The sequence below is a fragment of the Chlorella variabilis genome (genome assembly GCF_000147415.1).
Source record: "Chlorella variabilis unplaced genomic scaffold CHLNCscaffold_22, whole genome shotgun sequence".
In the NCBI taxonomy this organism is placed as follows: domain Eukaryota; kingdom Viridiplantae; phylum Chlorophyta; class Trebouxiophyceae; order Chlorellales; family Chlorellaceae; genus Chlorella; species Chlorella variabilis.
The window spans coordinates 49,114-64,265 of record NW_005435066.1 but is presented as its reverse complement, the minus strand read 5'-3'; the positions used below and the strand labels follow the sequence as shown (position 1 = coordinate 64,265).

Genomic DNA, 15,152 nt, shown 5'->3' with positions numbered 1-15,152 from the left:
TGACGCCCTGCCCGCAGATACCACCATGGTGCTGGAGGGCTGGTCACCAAGCTCAACCCCGACATCCGCATCATGGACACGCTGCGCGAGCTGCTGCCCGCCAACTGGCACCTGCGCCTGTCCAAGACGCTGGACAGGGCCTGCTCCTCCGCCTCGATGGCGCTGGCCGCCATCTGAGGGCCGGCACGGACGGCCTGCGCCGCTCCCCAAGCTCGGCGGCGCCACCCCGCTCAGGCGGACCGTGCTCGCCTCTGGCAGAGCCGCGACCAAGAGCCTGCCGGCGGCGGCAGCCACCCGAGCTGTTGTGCCGCGTGAGCGGCGCCCATCAGCGCCCGCCCTGGGTTCAGGCCCCCTTCTCCCCTCTTTTGCCCTCTGCTCCCTGCTCCAGTCCCCACCTTGGCCCTGCTCCTGGCCTGGCCGCCTCGCTTCCCCTTGCTTCCGCCTCCACGACGCACCCTGTTCGTTTTTGCTCGCCTCTAACCTTCGGTACCCCTCTGAACAAGCCTTCCCTGTCTACCCCCCTAGCGAATGCCCTTTCCACTTTTCCACATTGTCTTTCATTACCAGCCTTTGCATCTTCGCTGCTTTTGCGCCAGTTCTCGTCTCCCTGCTCCCAGAACGCCGGCCGCCCGGCCACCAACCAATCAGCCCAAAATGCGAGGGCGAATGATACAGCACCCGCACACGTCCGCTCTCCCAACTGCCATGTCGTCCGGTCACTCTCCATGTCTGCACCTGCCTGATTGCAAGGGATGTGTAACCGATGAGTTTGGTGCGGTGTGGCGCAAGGGAGGGGAGCCTTGGGGCAGGCCAGCCCTGGCTGCCTGCCCACCGCTGTGATGTGCCAGCTGGTCGATTGCAATCGTGCCACGCTATTGCTGGTTCCAGCTTGGCGGCAGCGCGTCGCGCTGCACTTGTTCCAAGTAGCGTGCCGGCAGCGGTCCCTCGCACAACAGCACGCCGTTTGCAGCCAAGAAGAAGGCATGCCCATCCTGCGCCAGGGCCGGGCAGCGGAGGATGCAGGCTGGAAGGCGGAGCGCGGAAGGGCCAGCAGCCTGAGGAGGCGGGGAGGCACCTGCCCACCTGCATGGCCTGCCGAAGGTCGAGCCGCAGCAGGACGGTGGCCCAGCTGTTGCGCCGCAAGTGCCCCGGCTCCGTCCCAAAGTGCACATGCGTGCGGCTCATGCGCCGCAGCTCCCCGCTATCCTGCGTCTACAACCCAGCACGCTGCTGTGTTGTGCTATCTCTCGCTAGGTGAGAGGCCCGAGGGCAGGTGCTGGTGCGGATGGGCAGCAGGCTGGAGGTGGCCAGCTGGCGGCGCTTGTCCACAGGCAGGTGCAGACCAGGTCCGCGTCCGCACCTGTATGGCCTTCCAACCCTCCAGTGAGGTGATGTGGAGCGCCAGCGGCACCTCATCCGCGCTGCCCACGGGCGCCAGCTGCGGCGCGGCCAGGTGCACGCTGTGCCCTTGCACGGCGCGGATGCGGGGCGGGACGGAAGACTCGTCCAGCTCGTACCGGCCCTGCATGCATTGCGGGATGTGGGGAGGTGGGGCGCGCAAGTCAGGCCAAGAGCGGGAGTGTTCAAGCGTCGGCATGGAAGGGGTGCCACCCCCAGTGGCGGTGGGGGTTCACGCGCGTACCTTAAGGTCTGATGCAACCACATGCCGTACAACAGCCTCGGTGGCACCAGGGGACCGCAGCTCTTGCAGCAGTACTGGCAACGGTACGAAGCCCGAGGCATCCATCTCTACAGGCAGAGAGCATTGGTGTGAGGGAGCATGACCGCAGGGTCGCAGTGCAGCGGCGAGTCCTGCCGCCGTGTGCGGGCCAGCAGGTGTCGGCATGCCCCCTTTCGATCCTAGCCTGGTTTGTGAGGTGTAAAGCAACGTCAAGCACCTTTGGGGGGCTGGTGTCTCAACTTCAGGGCCATCTCACGACTTATTCTCGTCACTTGCGACGCTGGCAGTCCCTGCATGGCTCCAATTTGCATTTGAATCGTTGGAAATGGTGGCCGCCTGTCAGAAGGCAATTTTTACTCCCTTTCAAGCGGGACTTTGCCATGTGTCACAGCACGCAACGCAGGGGACTCGAAATTGGGAAATTAGAGCTCATGTCCGCCCAAACGATGCTGCCAGCGCCCGTGCGAGCTGCCCTGGCAGCGCTGGGCGGGGCCAGCACCACAGTTCGCAGCAGCAAAGCTGTGTGGGAGGGCAGGAAGCCGTATGTGATCAGGCAAGGGCCTTCATTTGACTGGCCCAAGCACGATGAGGGAAGTGGCGAACGGGCAGGCTGAGGGGAGACTGATTACACTGCCGTGGCCCGCTTCCGCTGCCTCCCTGCCGCTGCCACCGTCGCATGCAGGCGCAAGTTCTCCATCCCTGTCAGCCTCAAAACAGTGGAGCGCGACTGGGCACAGCTTGGCTTCCACTGCGGCTGCATGATCGATCCGCCCGGCCACGAGTGGAACAATTTCACGCACGACGCAAACGAGCTTGTGGCGGTGGTGGAGGGGCGCATGCTCTTCACGCTCCTGGACGACAGCTTCGAGCTGGATCCTGGAGGTGTGCCCCTGAACCGTCCCTATCCCGTGGCAGCGCTGCCACATGCCCACACACCTGCGGCGGGGCTCCCATGCACTGCAGACGACATATTCATCCCGGCGGGCGTGCCCCACAGCACCAAGAACATCGCCGCCACTGCCAGCACTTGGGCCTACGTGCGCCAGTGCCAGCTGTCCATGCAGCATGCCCCTCGCGTGCCTGCTGCTGCTACTGCCCGCCTTCTGTACGCCTCGGCAGCAGTAGCATGCAGCGAACTCCCGTGCTCCACTGCTGCTGCAGGGCTATGACGGCGCGGCCAACTCCTGGTTCTAGCTGGCAAGCAGCACACCAGCTGGGCAAGCCCAGCCATCGCTTTCATTGACTACTCACTTGTGATCTGACTACTGACTGACACGCTTCACGATTGTTGGCTGTGATTGCACAGTAGACTAGGGCCAGATGCACCTGCCACCGACCAGATAGAAGCAATTGTGGTGGATGGAGGGCACACATCGCAACAGATCAACTCACTCAGCACAGGTCGCCTCAGTGCGAGATGAAGCATGCCAGGCATCACAGCAAAGGGCAGGGCCGTCACGTCACGATGCCTTCTTCGCCTCCGCTGCCTGCTGCTTCTCCACTTGATCCTGCATCAGCTTCTTGGCAAACACCTGCAGCCAGGGCGGTGAGACCAGCAGGCGCGTCGCTGCCACTTCTCTGCTTGGGGTGCTTCTGACCAGGCACCCAAATGCCGAGCTCTAACGCCGAGCCTGCCGCGGGAGCCCCTGCGCTACGTACGTCATGTCAGCGGCGGCACGCCCCGCCTCAGCCCAAGCCAGCGCACCCGGAAGTAAAAGTTGGCTCCGTTCCATGTGGCCCACAGCAGGATGCCGCACAGGATGGCGGTGTGGGCCCAGTAGGAGTCAAACCAGATCTTGGTCGGCACCAGCGAGATCCAGCTGGCAAAGGTGTGCAGCCTGCGGAGGCACGGCAGCCGGACGTGCCGGCAGGTCAACCGTCAATTTAGAGCCCCAACCTTGCTGCTGTGCTGCTGCAGGTAAGTGGCACTGCACACAGCGCAGCGCAGCGGGCCGCAGCGCTCACCCCAGGTACGCCAGCGGCTGGATTGCCTGCGGCACCGACAGCACCAGCTTGGCCAGGGGGCTCTTGCGGGCCGTGGGGCGCATCACCATGGCAGTGAACCTGGTGGGGCGGGCAGAGAAGAGCATAGAGTAGAGTACAGTGAATTGGACAGAACCAGCGAGCGAGTGGGGTCGAGGGAATGCTGTCCTGCCGCCGCCCGCAACCACCAGCAGGCCATCCCGCCCCTCACATGTTTTGGTACCCCCGCTCCTGGATCCGCTTGTTCACAATCACGAAGATCTGCGGTGGGAGGGGGTCAGGTCGCCAACAGGGCGGGCTGAGCCGGACCCAGCAGACACACTCGAAACAGGCATGCGACAGGAGGCCAGCAGGACATCCAACCGTCCCGCCCGAAGAAAGGAAGGACAGGAGCCCAGCAGGCACAGCATGAGCCCAGCAGGCGCACCAGCAGGTAGTAGATCGCCACCCACACGACGTTGAGGGCCGCCGGCACGATGGCCATCTGCACCCAGCTGGCGCTGTTGAAGGCCGCCAGCTCAGCGGGGGTCATGCCGGCCGTCCACGAGGCCTGCGGGTGCCACCGCATGCACCTGCAGGGGCGAAGACCACGAGGGGAATGGAGTGGAACCACGCGAGGCACAGCCCTGCCGACGCAGCCCTGCCGACGCAGGCCTGCGCTGTGCCGTGTGCTGTGGCGTGCTGCGCCGCCTGTAATGTGCAGCGCCGGCCTGTGCAGGGCTGCGCGGCCTCACCAGGCGCTGATGGCGGGGGAGGCGTGCATCATGAGTGTGGTGATCTTGTCGCCGTCGTGGAAGACCAGGGAGTTGCGCATGGCCACGATGCTCCACATCAGCGGGCCCGTCATGACCGCAAAGCAGAACTGCGGCTTGCGGGGTTCGGGGAGAAGGCACGTCGTGAGAGGAGCAGGGGCTTGCCATCCCCCATCCATCCATCCATCCATCCATCCATCCATCCATCCATCCAACCATGCCGCCTGGGCGCGGGCGCGCCGCCGCCCGCACCTTGCGCAGAAAGGCGTTGTGTGGGGCGAAGATGAGGTAATAGAAGGCGGCCAGGTTGGCGGCGTAGCAGTACTCCAGCATCCTGCGGTACAGTGGACGGTACAGCGGAGTACGGGGTGGGCAGCGCAGAGGTCAGAACGCGCAAGGACGCGTGTGCTGGCGTCTACTGTTTGTGTGTGAGTGGGGCGAGCGCCTCGTGGTCACCAGGCTCAGCACAAGCGGTGTGCAGGGCTGCGTTCTTGCCACAGGCCGCTCACATGTAGTGCATCCCCTTCTTCTTGTACACCATGTACCCTGCAGGCAGGAGTCGCAGCGATTCAGGTGAGGCGCGTCCATGCAGTGCTCGGTGCTGAGCGTGGTGGCCGCCCAGCGGGGCAGCCACCCACACCGCATCACTGGCGGCCGGCAGCTGGGAAGAGGCTGCGCAAGGGCGGCGCCTGGAGGAGGGCTCACTCAGGGTGAAGAGCACCACGTCTTTGGCCATCCAGAACCAGTAGTAGGTGGAGGGCCAGCGCCCCACCCAGAAGCTGGTCAGCACCACGTTGACCACGCCTGCACGAGCAGGGCACGCCAGCAGCGCGCCAGGGGTTGTTAAGGCACGAGGCAGCCAGAGCCAGGGAGGCGCGGAGCCTGGACCGACGACGGCTCCAAGAGGCCCAGCAGGCGCTGCGCGTTGCAGGCCGCAACCCCTCGCGGCGTGGCTGCCTGGCTGCCTGGGCCGGCGCACCAAACACAAAGGCCAGCTTGTCCTTGAGCATGATCTTGTGCGGGTCGATCAGCGAGCCGCCCATCTTCTGCAGCCGCGCCTCGGCCGCCACCTCCTCCCGCGCCTCCCTCGCCGCCTCGGCAGCCTTGCCCGAAGCCGTGCTGATGTCAGGCTGCAGGCAGGCAGGCGGCGCAGCAGCGGTGGTGAGGCCAGGCCGAGGCCCCGCAGCTGCGGCACCCAGGGCTTGCGGGAGGCGCCGCGCGGCGTCCTGGGCGTGTTTCCGCGCACCGCTGCATGCGGCTGCTCGGCGAGCGCCTCATCCAGCAGCTGCATCTGTGTGGCGGGATCGAGCAGGAGCGACATGCCCTCCGCCGCCGTCCCCGCCGCCTCCAGCATCGGCTCCAGCCGCTTCTGCATCTCCTCCTTCATCGAATCAAACTGCTCCCGGAAGGTGGGTGCCCGGCTGAGGGCGCGGCGCGGGCCCGCCGGCGCGGCAGCAGGGGGAGTGGGCGGGTCCTGCGGCAGCGAGGGAGCAAGGACGGCGGGCGGTGAGCGGGCGGCGGGAAGCAGGGCCGCGGCGCCCGGTTGCAGGGAGGGGCGGGAGACTGGCGGTACGTGTGTCGGGCGCCTCTGCAGCAGCCTGCAACGCCATGAAAAGTAGCTGGGAAGCCTGCGCCAAGAGGGGCATACCTCTGCCATCTCGCTGGTCGATCTTTTGCTGGCCTGGCAGTCTCGTGCCAGCTCCCGGGACGCTGGTGGTGCAAGTATCACGCCCGACAGCCGCTGTCTGCGGAACAGGGTTTCCTGTCGCGGCCTCCTGCCGTGACAGCGCTTTGCAGGCCGTGTCACAGATTCACCGCAGCGATGCTAGTGTCTGTCAGAGGCGTGATCGCTCTAAAGAGTACCCAGCGCCAGAGCTGGTCCCTCAGCACGGCGCCGCAGGGAGCGCTCCTCATGCATGCACGCTGCCGTTGATCTTGCACCATCCTCTCATCGTAGCCAGGCACCGGGCCACCCCTGGGGATCGCAGCACAGCGCAACTCCCGTTTCATTCAGTCAACCTTTATTTTCGCCCTCCGGTCCCTTGCCACGCCTGTCCTTGACTGTGTGATTGGATGCCACAATGTTGGCCGTTGCGGCGGCTCATCGAGGGCAGCAGGCGATGTGCAACCCAGCAGCCCCGCACCCCAGGCGCCTACTATGCCTGCCAGGCACCTCCTGCAGCGGTGAGGCGGCAGGACTTCATGTCCGAGCTACCAGTAGCGGGCGGGCCACCACCCGGTGCGCCGCCGCTGAGCGCCTAGACCACGCCCCGCAGCCCAGCACCAGCGCTGGCAAGGCGCTGCCCTCGCGTCGCACAAAGCAATACGATGTCGTCGCCCTCAGCAACCTCTGCGTCGACATCATGGTCCCGGTGGAGGAGCTGCCTCCGCCAGACGCGGCGTCGCGCAAGCAGCTCCTGAGGCAGCTCACGGCGCAGCCGCCACCGGTGGAGCAGTGGGAGGTTGGCGGGGTGAGCGCACTGCTGTGCCTGCTGTATCCCCCTCCTGGTGCAAGCCACGCCTTGCCAGCTGATATTTCACCCGGGTGCGGCTGGACCGGGGGACGCGTTTTGCCGAAGCACTGCACTGAAACATGCATCCTGCTCATCTCCCCGCCTCTCCCTACATGCAGAACACCAACTTCCTGATCGCTGCCGCCCGGCTGGGCCTGCGCACCGCCTGCGTGGGCCACCTGGTAAGCCGCACCGCTGGCTGCCAGAGCTGCAGGGCCGGCTGTGCAGCGAGGCAGCGCTTAGTGCTGGTGTCGGGCCCTGAACCGCGCCTCCCGCTGCTTGCTTGTACGCGGCTGACCATTGCCTTGCTTGCCCTCTGCGCTTGGCGCCGCTGCTGCAGGGGCAGGACATCTTCGGGCGGTACATGCAGGACGTACTGCAGGCGGAGCGTGTGCGCACCGTAGAGCCGGTGGCGGCGCAGCAGCTGAGCCCGGAGCAGGACCACACGCTGCTGTGCTTCGTGCTGGTGGCGCCCGGCGGCAAGCACGCCTTCTGCAGGCGAGGCCGCGGCTGGGGCGGCGGGTGACGGGGATGGTGCAGCCAGCAACGCTGTGTTTGTCGCTGTGCCTGCTGCTGGCGGGCAGGCAGCCGTGTGCCGCTGCTTCTGTGCCAGTCCACGCCATCCGCCCTGCCCTGCCACCAAACCCCTCCCTGGCTTGCCCTGCCGCCTCCCCGGCCCGCAGCCGCTACGACTTTGGCCCCTGGCCGCTGCTGTCGTTTGTGCGGGAGCTGCCCGAGGGCGTGAGCCAGGTGCTGCGCAACACCGAGGCCCTCTTCATCAACGGCTTTGTGTTTGACGAGCTGCCGGCGGGGGCGGTGCTGCAGGCGGCGCGCGTCGCGCAGGCAGCAGGCGCTGCCGTGTTCTTCGACCCAGGTGGGGCACCTGTGCGGCCAGTGCAGCAGCAGCAGCAGCAGCAGCAGTGGCCGCAGCAGGGAGCCGGCCGCTGCCCAAATGGTGCCCGGCTAGCGTGCCGCCGTTGCATCTGTGTATTGCAGAGTTAGGGGTGGCCGGCTGTCATGGCTGTAAAGCTCACGTCTTACCTGCTCGACGCCCGCTGCCTGCCCCGCCTGGCGCCGCAGGCCCTCGCTCCTGGACTTTCAGCGAGGGAGAGCGCAAGGCAGCGCTGGAAGCCATCCTGTCTGTGGCCGACTGCGTGTGCATGACAGAAGAGGAGGCAGAGGCGGTGACGGGGCTGGCGGGCGCGGAGCAGCAGGCGCGGTTTGTGCTGGGGCGGCCGGGGGCGCGCACGCAGTGGTGCGTGATCAAGCGGGGCGCGGAGGGCGCCATCCTGGGCTGCCGCACAGCCACGCAGCTGTACAGCCAGCAGGCGCTGCGGGTGGATGTGCGGGACACAGGTGGGGCGTCCGGGGGTGCATGCAGGGCTTGGTGCATGCAGGGCAGTGCATGCAGGGCAGAGTGCGAGGCTGCGGGCATGAGGTCCACCCAATGGTGGCGCCTCTCTGCCGTGTGCATGGCACAGCAGGGGCAGCAGGTTCATTGGCACCACCTGTCCCTTGCGCCCCGTGCCTGGGCTGACCTGGCTGCCCGGCGCACACACCCCTCCCGGCCCCACCCGCCTGCCGCAGTCGGCTGCGGCGACAGCTTTGCGGCGGCGCTGGTGCTGGGGTACACGCGGGAGCACTCCATCCCCGCCGTCATGGCCCTGGCAAACGCGGTGGGGGCGGCCACGGCCATGGGGCAGGGCGCGGGGCGCAACGTGGCGCGCGCCGAGCAGGTGCACGCGCTGCTGGCGTCGGCGGTGCCGGGCTGCGCAGACGGGCGGCACCTGGATGCGCTGGACGTGCTGCACTCCTCCCTGTCCAGCCTGGACTCTGAGTAGCGCCTGCAGCCTGGGCCCGGCTGGCTGGGTGGCATGCCGGCTGGGGCGCGACCTCGTGTTGCCCGGCCGGACCCCCGGCCCTGACTGCGAGACAGGCAGAGAGAGGCCGAGTGAGCAAATTGAGCGACTGACCGACCCTCCGACCAATGTATCTGACGTATCTGCTACCCCTGTGCCTGCACAAATTTACCCCTGCTCTTCTTTGCCAGTCCCAGCTGCACTGTATCCCTGGCAGTACCTTTTGCTATTCCTTTTGTGTTTACACAGCTGCTGAGCTCCGTAGCAGCTTTGCCGTGATAGCCACATTGAGCCTGCAGTTTCATGTTCAACTAGCAACACAACACCCAGCACCCAACTCAAGGGAAACAACACGAAGACGAGCGGGGCTGGGAGGGATGGGAGAGGCAAGGAGCAAGCATGCGAGAAGGAAACGCTGCGCATTGGATGCCGGCCCGCTGGGGCCTGCACTGAGTGCTGCGCTGCGGGGCATCGGGCAGACGGTCTACACAGTGTTGACCCCATACCCGCCAGTCATGTTGAACACGCCATCGGTGTAGTTGAAGAAGGAGCCTGCAGCGCAGGGCGGCAGCTGGGAGCCACGTTTATGTCAGTGTGGGGGGGGCAGTGGGGAGCGTGCAGCGGTTGGGAGGCGACTAGCCACCGTGGGCTGCCGCCCGCCCACCCACCAATCATCTTGAATCGGTCGGCTGAGGAGAAGGTGATGGCCTGCAGCAGGGCGGCGCCCATGGCTGGCTGATGTGAGGCTCCTGCATTCGAAGGCGGCTGCCACGTCAGCGCTGCCACGTCAGCGCCCGCCCACCTGGAACAGCGAGGGCTTGTCGCACTGCTCCAGCAGGATGATGTCGCGGTCTGGGTAGTAGGTGGGGCAGAAGATGCCGATCACCTCCAGGCACAGCCTGCGCGGGCGGGGCGGAGGAGGGCATGCCGTGGGCAACAAGCATGCGCGGTGTGGGGCTGGTGGGCAGTGTGTTTTGCCGGGCCTTCTGCACGAGCCACCACCACTTCCCACCATCATTCTTCCCACCACCCACACCACAGCCAGGCCCCCACCTGGAGGCGCCAAAGGTCATCATGACGAGGATGAGCACCGTGATCCTGACGGGGATGGGCGTGTAGGCGCGGGACCACTCGAAGCAGTGGTACTTGCCCTCCATGGCCATGCCGATGAACTCAGACACCAGGGTGGTGACAGCCTGAGGGTGCCAGGCGGGCAGGTGGGCAGGGAGGTAGGTGGGCGGGGAGGTGTGCGGGCACGTGGGCGGGTGAGCTGTCAGTGACCATCGTATGGCAGGGCCACCATGTGTGGATACAGTTTGAGGGGTGATCACGCGCCCCAGCGCCAGCGAGCTGCAGCTGCCGCCCCCAGCTGTACCAGGCCAGGCACAGCCCAGCCCCGGGCCTCACCTGCAGCCCCGCGCTGACCCAGATGGCTTTGTGGTCTGGCGGCACGCCCTGCTTGAGGGCCACGCCGCCCAGGGAGAGGATGAAGGAGGCGGCAAAGATGCTGGTCAGCTCCGTCATCAGCCCCATGAACACCTCAGACATGCGCTTCTCATCCTGGTCCTGCGGGCGGGCAGGCGCCGGTGTGCGGCGTGCGTGTGGAGCGCGTGGGGTGGTGATGTACACCGGTGGGGGCCGCTGTGCTGTGTGTTTGTGGTGTGTGCGGGGAGGGGCAGCCTGTCCCAAGCAAAAAGCATGCAGCAGCCTGCAACCCGGCGTCGAGGCACACGAGTGTCAGCCACGGATGGCAGCGGCCCCACCAGCCAGCCGCCAGCGACCTCTCCCCCTGCCCCCCGCCCTGCACCCACCCTGGCGGCAGTGATGGCGTCCCTGGCCCGCTCCCCGTACATCAGCTTGAGCAGCAGGCCGTCGCTGGAGCGGTCGTCCAGGCGGCCAGCAATCTCCACAAAGGCGATCAGCAGGTTGACCATGACCACGCTGCCGGCGCCCTCCATCTGCACGCGGCGGGGGGCAGGCGCAGCATGGCGTGGCATGGCAAGGCACAGCGGAAGGGTTCGGCACGCCACAGCACTGCACGGCAGAGCAGAGCACAGCACACACAGCACAGCAAGGCACAGCGCACAGCACAGCACAGCACAGTGGCCCCAGCAGCGACGGCAGCGCAGCGCTGCTTGCCTGCAGGAGCAGGAAGCGGCCGTAGAGGGAGGAGTAGATGAGCGGCCAGCAGAGCAGGATGCTGCTGCGCATCTCCGGGATGTAGCCTGCACTCCGCAAGTCGGGGGCATGTCGGGACGCAGCAGGTGACCGCCCCCTTCATGATGAAACACACACATCTGACGCACGGGCCGCAGAGACAGCAGGGCCAATCCACCGCGCGACCGCCAAGCAGCCCCCGCGCACGCGAGGCTCCACAGCAGGGGGGCACTGCCCCCTCCCCTCCCTGCTCCACGGCAGCCGGCCGGGCGACTGACCAATGTTGCGCAGCATGAAGCGGAAGGTCACCAGGATGGTGGCCCACATGGCCGGGTGCACCACCAGGCGCAGGAAGGTGATGCCCATGCCGCCAAAGGCGTCGGCCGACCGCGCCGTGATGGCCCTGCATGGCGTGGGCAAGCGGCAGGGGGTGGAGGGGCGCCGGGCGGATGGGCTGGCGGCAGCTCAGCGCAGCGCTGGTCAGCGCATGGCGTGGCAGGGAACACAGGGGGGGAGCATGGCGCAGGGCAGGGACACAGGGATACAGAGCGGGGCAGGCGGGAGGGGGCAGTCGCACATGGGGATGAGGAAGAGGTAGATGTTGGAGACCATGGAGGCCAGCAACAGCATGTTGATCCAGCGCAGGCGGTTGAGCGGGTTGGCGGAGTAGCGCATGGGGGCGTTCATGGTGTTCAGCATGTTGAAGAAGCTGGCCACGCCTGCGCGCACACGTGGGCGGGCGGGGAGGCGGGGAGGCACAGAGGGTCAGGGGTCACCGGTGCACAGCTGGGAGCCTGAGGCGCCAGTAGATTGCCAAGCGCCAGCTGGCTGCACCGGTGGTACTGCTGCAGTGACAAGCGGTACGGCGGTATGGCGGTGCGTAATAGCCCGCATGTGCCCACCGGTCCCCAGGATGATCCCCGGGCTGTTCATCGCCAGCCCGAAGCGGGGCCCGCAGATGGGGTTGATCAGCGCGGCCAGCAGGGTGATGAGGTACACCGCCATGCGCTCCCGCTTGCGAAAGGCGGGGCCTGCGGGGAACAGGGAGGGGCGGCAGAGGCCCACAGGGGTGAGTTTCGGCTGCCTGAGATCCTCATGCATCCCTGGCCCCACCAGCCGCCGAAACCACCAGCTGCTAGCCGCCGGCCGCCGGCCGCCACCACAGCGGCGGCCAGGGCGGCGCACCAAACAGGATGGCGGTCATGTAGGCGCAGAAGCCGGCCATCCATGCGGCCTGCACGGTCCAGAACACCAGGAAGAAGACCTTCTGCCCCCAGGCCACCGAGTAGCCCTTGTTGCCTGTGTCGATGTAGATGCACTCGCCAGACACCAGGGAGCCCTGCGGGGGCAGGCGGGAAGGAGGCGCGGGCGGTGGGATGCATGTGACGGCGCTCGGCGGGGAGCAAGGAGCGCTGGGGCGCTGTTCATCCGCCAGGTCAGGCCAGCCGTCAGTCGCACAGGGAAGGATTGTTCCTTCCCACCCACCCACCCACCCACCGAGTTCTCCTTGGCGATGGAGTTGCAGAGCAGGTTGGGGATGGACCAGGAGATGGCGGCGTACATGGCGGCCACGTAGGCGGCGACCACCACGCACGGCTTCAGCATGCGCAGGTAGAACTTGAGCAGGGCCATGGCCGCCTTGCGCCCGTCGTGCTTCACCCTGTCTTGCAGCCAGGCCGCGTGGTCCTGGTCCGACATGGCCAGCGAGCGGTCGATCTCGCGCTGCGCATCAGACTTGCCCGACACCTGCCGCCGGAACGACTTGGCGCTGCTCGTCTTGCTCAGGCTGCGCGGGCCCCCGCCGGCAGCCGCCACATCGGGGTGAATGCGCCCGCTGCGCAGCCTGTTCAGCATGTTGTGCGGGTAGCGGGCTGGCGGAGTCGAAAAGCTGGACCAGCGCCGGCAGGTTTTGCCCGCTCGCAGTGTCCGGCAGACCCACGACACGCAATTGAGCTCTTCGGAGGTGATCGCGATGTATGGATGTCCGAATCGAGCAGCCTTGGGCGCGGTCAGAGTGCTCGGCGCAGCAGGCGAAGCATCGGGCTTGCTGGACACAAATCATCGTGAAACAGCTCCCAGCCTGCTGCTTATAAGATGCAGAGTAGTCTGGGGGCGGGGTGGAGGTTTCGCCGCTGATCACCGGCCCCTCGCACCTCTATCTTCAACATGGTGAAGCTGTTCCGGGCCGAACTCACCCCCACGGGCAGGCCCGTGCTCCTGCACGGGGAGGTGGAGCGGGGGATGCTGGACAAGGTGCGCGCAGCACGGTCGCCCGCCGGCGGCAGCGGTGCCCTTGACCGTGGTTCAGATACGGGTGCCGTGCCCTGCCCTCACCTGCCTGCGGCCCCTGCTGCTGCCGACGGCTGCAGATCGACCTGATGTTCTACGGCGCTGGCGGCGTGGAGGAGCACCCAGCAGAGGAATACAAGGTGGGGCCGCTGGGGGGTGGCTGCCCGTGGCTGCTGTCTCCCAGCGGGCCTGCCGCCCTACCGCTGCACGTGCTGTCGACATCTACAGAAGCCTCCTGTCGACATCTACAGAAGCCTCTTCCAAGCCGCGCCCAACCACCCCGCAGGACGGCTATGTGGTTCTGACCAACTACCGCATCATCTGGATCGCCACCCAAGCAGCAGCAGAGCACGACGGCGGCGCCGCCGCCGGCGACGGCGGCGTGCCCTGCCACCTGCCGCTGCCCGCCGTATCTGCGGTGGAGCACCGGCCGGGCATGCTGATCAAGGCGGCGCGAGTGAAGCTGATGGTACGGGTGGACGCGGGCCGCTACCCCACGCAAGGTGGGCCCACGGTACCGGCACATTACCACACCAGCAGCCAAGGGAGGGAGGCGGTGCCTCATGCCTGTGCTCTCATCGGTTTTTGCCGCTGCCCTGGGCTGATGGCGCAGGCTCCCGGTGCTGCCTGGCCCTGTGTGCCCGCAGATGCCAGGGTCACAGCCGGCGTGGCGCCGCTCAAAATGATCTGCAAGGGCTCCAGCCCGGAGACGCTGCATGCCCAGCTGACCCGCGCGATACAGGGCCAGGCGTGGGCGGCGGCGCCCCCCGGCCTGATGCAGCAGCTGTGCCCCGCGCCGGCGCTGCCGCCGGCCGCGGGCGGCGCGGTGCCGGGCCGCGTGGGCGGCGGCCCGCTGGGCGAAGGGCTGCACCGCGCCGCGGCGGCGGCGGCGGCGGCGGCAGCAGCGGCGGCGGCAGGGCCGGGCGGCTTCCAGCCAGACTGGGCCATAGTGGAGGGGCTGTGCGCGGCCAGCTTCTCGCGCCTGCATGCCGTGAACGCTGTGGTGGCGACGCGCAACGCGGGTGAGCCTGCTGCCCTGCCTGCTGGGCTGGCTCTGGGTCTCCTGCCTCTCCCTCCTCCCATGTGACTCCGTGGCTGCCTGGCACCTCGCCCCCTGTCTGCTCTCTGATGCCCAGCAGCTCAGAACAGGGCGCCAGCGTGGCTCACCGCCTCCCCGCCCTTCCCCTCCTGCCCTTCTTGCTGCACAGGCGTGCAGCAGGCGGTGGAGTGGATTCTAGACCAGCAGGGCTCGCCAGCGCTGGACCAGCCCAGCCCGTACCTGGCAGCAGGTGGCGGCGGCGGTGGCGGCGGCTGGCTGGGGCCCAACAGCACCAGCGCCCGGCCCGCGTATGCAGCAGGCCCGCCTGCCCGGGTGGAAAGCAGCGGTACCAGCTTCTCCAACCCGCTCATGGCAGGCCCGCAGGGCAGCAGAGGCTGGGATGCGCTGGGCACGCGCGACAGCAGCGGCGACCACTTCAGCCACTGGGAGGTTCTGGGCAGGCCAGGCGGCGGCGGCGGCGGCGGCGGCGGCGGCGGCGGCGGCAGCGGCATGCAGAGCATGGGCTCGGGGCCCGGCGCCGCGCCGGGCACGGGTGTGCGGGTCGCGCCCGCCGGCGGCGTGGGGGTGTCGCTCATTCTGAATCGTGAGGAGCAGAAGGCGGCGGCCGCTGAGACGTAAGGGTGGCCAGCCGTCGTTCCCGCCTGCACACCTCGCTGGCCACGTCCCACCACGTTGCCTGCCTGCCTGCCCGCCTCCCCTCCTCCCAAGAAACTCGCCACCCTCCCTCCATGCCTGTCTGCCCGCCTTCCTTCCTGCCTCTCCTCCAATCCCCCTCGCTCCTCCACCCTCCACGCTTCCTCCTTCCGTCAGCAACGCCCCCTGCCCCACACACACGCCCCCTGCCCCACACGCCCCCCG

General features: G+C 67.4%; 6 protein-coding genes across 6 annotated transcripts in view; 3 read left to right on the top strand and 3 right to left on the bottom strand.

Annotated features, from left to right (window-relative positions):
* CHLNCDRAFT_54390 (hypothetical protein) overlaps positions 1-177 on the top strand; it is a gene marked incomplete at both ends in the record, with an annotated part of 4,359 nt that extends 4,182 nt beyond the window's left edge. The window contains one exon of the mRNA XM_005844500.1: positions 18-177. Coding sequence (XP_005844562.1) covers positions 18-177 — 160 coding nt within the window. The remainder of the gene's footprint in view (positions 1-17) is intronic.
* A 695-nt stretch (positions 178-872) lies between these two features.
* On the bottom strand, positions 873-1,747 carry CHLNCDRAFT_138778 (hypothetical protein; the record flags this gene model as incomplete). The annotated part of the gene is made up of 4 exons (XM_005844401.1): positions 873-992; positions 1,084-1,206; positions 1,361-1,522; positions 1,643-1,747. The coding sequence occupies 4 exons, from the start codon at positions 1,745-1,747 to the stop codon at positions 873-875; spliced, it is 510 nt and encodes a 169-aa protein (XP_005844463.1).
* Positions 1,748-2,112: 365 nt separating this feature from the next.
* CHLNCDRAFT_138777 (hypothetical protein) lies at positions 2,113-2,875 on the top strand (the record flags this gene model as incomplete). The annotated part of the gene is made up of 4 exons (XM_005844499.1): positions 2,113-2,222; positions 2,364-2,563; positions 2,645-2,718; positions 2,843-2,875. 4 exons carry the CDS (start codon positions 2,113-2,115, stop codon positions 2,873-2,875), a joined length of 417 nt encoding a protein of 138 aa, XP_005844561.1.
* A 266-nt stretch (positions 2,876-3,141) lies between these two features.
* CHLNCDRAFT_138776 (hypothetical protein) lies at positions 3,142-6,073 on the bottom strand (the record flags this gene model as incomplete). The annotated part of the gene is made up of 12 exons (XM_005844400.1): positions 3,142-3,213; positions 3,387-3,519; positions 3,647-3,745; positions 3,876-3,925; positions 4,092-4,236; positions 4,399-4,526; positions 4,669-4,750; positions 4,926-4,962; positions 5,122-5,220; positions 5,396-5,546; positions 5,663-5,890; positions 6,065-6,073. The coding sequence occupies 12 exons, from the start codon at positions 6,071-6,073 to the stop codon at positions 3,142-3,144; spliced, it is 1,233 nt and encodes a 410-aa protein (XP_005844462.1).
* Positions 6,074-6,779: 706 nt separating this feature from the next.
* Positions 6,780-8,770, top strand: CHLNCDRAFT_138775 (hypothetical protein; the record flags this gene model as incomplete). The annotated part of the gene is made up of 6 exons (XM_005844498.1): positions 6,780-6,878; positions 7,049-7,111; positions 7,270-7,451; positions 7,613-7,803; positions 8,010-8,285; positions 8,517-8,770. The coding sequence occupies 6 exons, from the start codon at positions 6,780-6,782 to the stop codon at positions 8,768-8,770; spliced, it is 1,065 nt and encodes a 354-aa protein (XP_005844560.1).
* A 502-nt stretch (positions 8,771-9,272) lies between these two features.
* CHLNCDRAFT_138774 (hypothetical protein) lies at positions 9,273-12,799 on the bottom strand (the record flags this gene model as incomplete). The annotated part of the gene is made up of 12 exons (XM_005844399.1): positions 9,273-9,340; positions 9,457-9,496; positions 9,591-9,687; positions 9,842-9,984; positions 10,196-10,354; positions 10,600-10,746; positions 10,880-11,013; positions 11,224-11,348; positions 11,523-11,664; positions 11,848-11,976; positions 12,131-12,284; positions 12,443-12,799. The coding sequence occupies 12 exons, from the start codon at positions 12,797-12,799 to the stop codon at positions 9,273-9,275; spliced, it is 1,695 nt and encodes a 564-aa protein (XP_005844461.1).
* Between the last annotated feature and the right edge of the window lie 2,353 nt (positions 12,800-15,152).